The sequence below is a fragment of the Crocodylus porosus genome, unplaced genomic scaffold (assembly GCF_001723895.1).
Source record: "Crocodylus porosus isolate Cpor-Errol unplaced genomic scaffold, CroPor_comp1, whole genome shotgun sequence".
NCBI classification, from domain to species: Eukaryota; Metazoa; Chordata; order Crocodylia; family Crocodylidae; genus Crocodylus; species Crocodylus porosus.
The window spans coordinates 782164-785961 of NW_017728893.1; the positions used below are offsets into that span (position 1 = coordinate 782164).

The window sequence follows — 3798 nt, forward strand, 5'->3', positions numbered from 1 at the left end:
CACATCCCCTCCCCCCACCCCCCAAATGCCACTGCCAGGTTCTTCACCACTCCCACCACCCTTGGAGGCTCCGCGGGGTGGTGGATGGGCTGCCTCTATGTACCTCAGTTTCCCCTCCTGGAAAACACAGAACAACCCCCCGGCAATGGGCAACACTGGGGTCACCAGCATCACCAGCAAGGAAAGACTCGGAGGGATAAAACTGCTGTTGGAGGAGATGGTTTCCCCTGCCCCAAGCTAAATATCTCCGGGCCTCTCCCTCCAATTCAATGCCACCAGGAAGCAAAGGGTTAATTTGGGGTTTCCCTTCCTCTGCCACTGACAGTCCAGGGGCCCCTGGTCAAGTTGCTTCAACTCTGCCCCAGGGCCAGGTCTGTAATACAGGAGAAGATGCCCAGCCCTACCCCAGGTGGGGAGAAGGGATACACCCCTCCCAAGCTGCAAGGGGCTGGTCCAGCCCTCCCAGCCGGAGTGGGTTTCTGGGGTGGGGGGTTGTGTCATATTGGCTGATCCCAAGCAGCACTGCCCGTTTCAAGCTCAGCTGGAAAAGCCTGGCGCTTCTTAGAGCCCGGCTGCCTGCGTTCGTTCCACCAGCCCCTCTCCAAGATGCAAAGGCAAGAGTGGCTGAGTTGTCAAGGAGCAATTTTACCCTGGGGGGAGCCTCCATGCTACCACGTGCTTCAGATGCCAGCTGGATCTCTGAGCCGCAACTCAACGTCGCTCCCATTCCACAGATGGAGAAACTGAGGCAGTGAGGCAAAGGTCTCCCAGCAGTCAGTGGCAGCGCCAGGAGTGGAAATGAGGTGTCAGCACATAGCACTCCTCCCCCTGAGGTGCTCAGTAGGGTGCCCTTTGCCTTGTCCGCTTTGCTTTGCAGTGGACACAGGCCCAGACAAGAGCACCCTGGGTAGCAGGGGGCACGAGGCTGCTTGTTGGTGGGGCTGTGAGGCCCGGATCCCCAGCCTTGGGGCAGGGGTCTCTGCAGGGACACGTGTCCACTCCCGAGCCGCATCCCATGAGCCTGGCCGGAGCCGCGCCAAGCCGGACAGCTGTTATAGCAATCTCCGCCCTGCGCCCGGCTGCATCCAGCAGCCTAGCCCTCAGCTTGGGGGATATCATCTGATTGCGGCATGAATGTTGCCAGCCAGACTCGTCCTGCGATACCACCCCAGAGCTGGGGGGAGGAAATCCAGCAGCTGGCGCTTGGGGAGGGGGAGGTTGGAAGGAAGCCTAGCCGCAGCCTGGGCCAGCGGTTAGAGCAGGGGGCAGCTCAGGCCTGGGACTCTTAGCTTCTGCATCTGGCGCCAGTCCTGGGCTTCCTGGGGGTCCCTGAGGCCAGAGACTTAGCCTCCTTAACCATGCCTCAGTTTCCCAGTCTGTGCAATGGGTGCGAGCGTGGTCCTCATGTGCTGTGGCGCCCCAGGGATCCGCACAGGGATGGCTCGGGCCTGTTTCCCACCCCCCCGGCACGAAGAAGCCCTTTCGGGAGGTGAAGATACAGACTGGTCAGCGCACTGGCGCCTGCTCGGTGTCTCTTACAGGTGCTAGCGCTCCGCCCGCAGGAGGTCCGCGATGGCCCTGGCACGCACCCCACACATAGGCGCCCTCGCCCTCACACACCCCAGCTCTGTGCCTCGTCCCGGCCCCGACCCAAGCCCCCAGCTCCCTCCCCCCCCGGCCCGATTGCGCCTCTCCTCTTTCTAGGCCCCGCGCACCCCCACATCTCCCTCCCTGCGCCCCCCGGCTCCTCCAGCCCGGGGCACGGAGCGGGGAAACTGAGGCCGGCCGGCCCAGGGGACTCCCCCCACCCCGCCTGTGGCCCCGGCGCACACGGCCCTCCGAGCCCCCGCAGCGAGCCCCGCGGGTGCGGCTCCGCAGCCCGGCCCATTGCCGCTCACCCAGCGCCTTGAGCAGCTCCTCGAAGTTCTCCGAGCTCTTCATCCTCCAGTTGCCGGAGAAGTTGGGCATGGCCGGGCCGGCCGGGCTCTCTCCCCGTGTGCTGGGCGTGGATGGCTCCCGCGGCGGCTCCGTCCCTGCCGGCCGCAGCCTCCTCTCGCGGCTCCGCCAGGCTTTCTCCCCCCGCTCCCGCTCCGATGTGTCATTTTATGGCTCAGCCGCCCTGTCTAGTCCCTCCCCCGCGCTCCTGGGAGAGGAGGAGAGCAGCTCCCCCCGCTCACCTGGGGGCCCTCCCCTTCTGCCCTTGGGCAGCCTCGGGGACCTGCCCAAGGGCTTTGGGAGCCGCCCGTGCGGAGGGATCCGTGGCAGGGGGCACGGCCCCATCCTGTGCAATCCCATGCCTGGGATCCCCCCCCCGTCCAGCCCCATTCTCTCCCAGTCTGACCCCATCCCAGACCGGTTTCAACTGAATGGGTTTCATCTGCCCCACTCAAAACCCCCCCGGGGGCAAAGGGGATCCTGGCACCGGTGGGCGCTCCTGTAATCTGTGCAATTCAGAGAGATCTCCCCATCCACTGGGCTATCTCCCTATAGTAGGGAGATATATGGTCTCATTTGAGGGGGGCTGCAGCCAGGTCAGAGCCCCAACATGCACCGGGTCAGTGTCGGAGCAGGGTGTGGCATTTCCCGGGCATCTGGGGGGGGCTGCCGGGGGACCCCGGCCAGCGCGTGCCTCTGAGACAGGGGAGAATGAACCCCTCTCTGGGGGCAGGCTGGGGCAAGCCGGAGGGGTGCTGAGGCCAGACTGGGGGGTCACCTGGGTGTTGGGGGGTCCCAGGACCTGGAGCAAAACAACAGCTCCGCCTGGTGGCACCGAGCAGGAGCGTCCCCGGGCGCTGGCAGGGCTGGCAGGCTTTCCTGGCGTTGGGGCACTCATTTACAGACCCCCTAGCAGTTAACAAAGTGGAATCATTAGGCCAGAAGTGACACCCCCAGGCGTGGAGGGTGCAGGCCTTCTGCTCTGGACAGAGGGGCTCACAGGACTGCCCACCCCCTTAGGATGCCTGGGTTCTCTTCTCCGAAGATCTTCCCGCCTGCTCCTTCTTTGTCTGCCTCCTTACCCAGCTGGAGGACGGACTCTGCATCTCTCCTTGCAACCCCTGAGCTCCGTCACAGTCAAAATAGTGTGTGCCCCTCCCGGATGTGGGGCTAGGGAAGCTGCTGCCCCATTGCAAAGCGCTTCGAGCACTACAGGGTGCTAATCTCTGCTTGTCACCATGACCTTACACCACAAAAACTACCCTGGGGTAAGAGCAGGCACACATGGGTAGTGACCACGGAGCAGCCAAAGCCCTGACCACTTGCAGCTCTCCTGGAAAAGCTGTTTATAGGGTCCTGAGGACAACCTTACAAATACCCACACACCAGCATGGTGCTTGTATTGAAGACTTTCTCCAGCTCGTCTGCTCCGACATTGTCCCCTTTAACGAAAAAAAAAAAAAGGGAGACTGCCCTGTGCTGGGGGAGAGTTTGCCTTGGCTCCCAGCCTGAGACCAAGTCAAAAGATTAACAGCTCGTGCTGGATTAAAAACCTGGAGAAATTAGGCCGTGCTAACACCTTGTGAATTATTCTCCCAGCTTCCTCCAGATTCCTGGGCTATACAGGGAAATGATATCCAGGTTCAGAAGAAGAACACTCCTCCAAAAGCACCAAATCTTTCCTGTTTTGGTCTCAAAAGCACCTTCTCCATGCCCTCTCCTACCTGTCCTGCCATTGCTGATCCAAGGAATCGACCGTTTTGCACCTAGGGGTCTCCAAGACCACTGAGAGGGGCTGGAAATGTCTGGTCCAGTGCCACAAATAAGCTATGCTTTAGAGCAGGGGTTCTCTATGGGGAGGCC

At 62.0% G+C, this 3798-nt stretch overlaps 1 protein-coding gene across 1 annotated transcript in view; it reads right to left on the reverse strand.

Annotated features, from left to right (window-relative positions):
- Positions 1 to 2089, reverse strand: part of CRABP2 (cellular retinoic acid binding protein 2) — a 7695-nt gene extending 5606 nt beyond the window's left edge. Inside the window, exon 1 of the mRNA XM_019555635.1 lies at positions 1899 to 2089. Coding sequence (XP_019411180.1) covers positions 1899 to 1968 — 70 coding nt within the window. The 5' untranslated portion in view covers positions 1969 to 2089. The remainder of the gene's footprint in view (positions 1 to 1898) is intronic.
- Positions 2090 to 3798: the final 1709 nt, after the last annotated feature.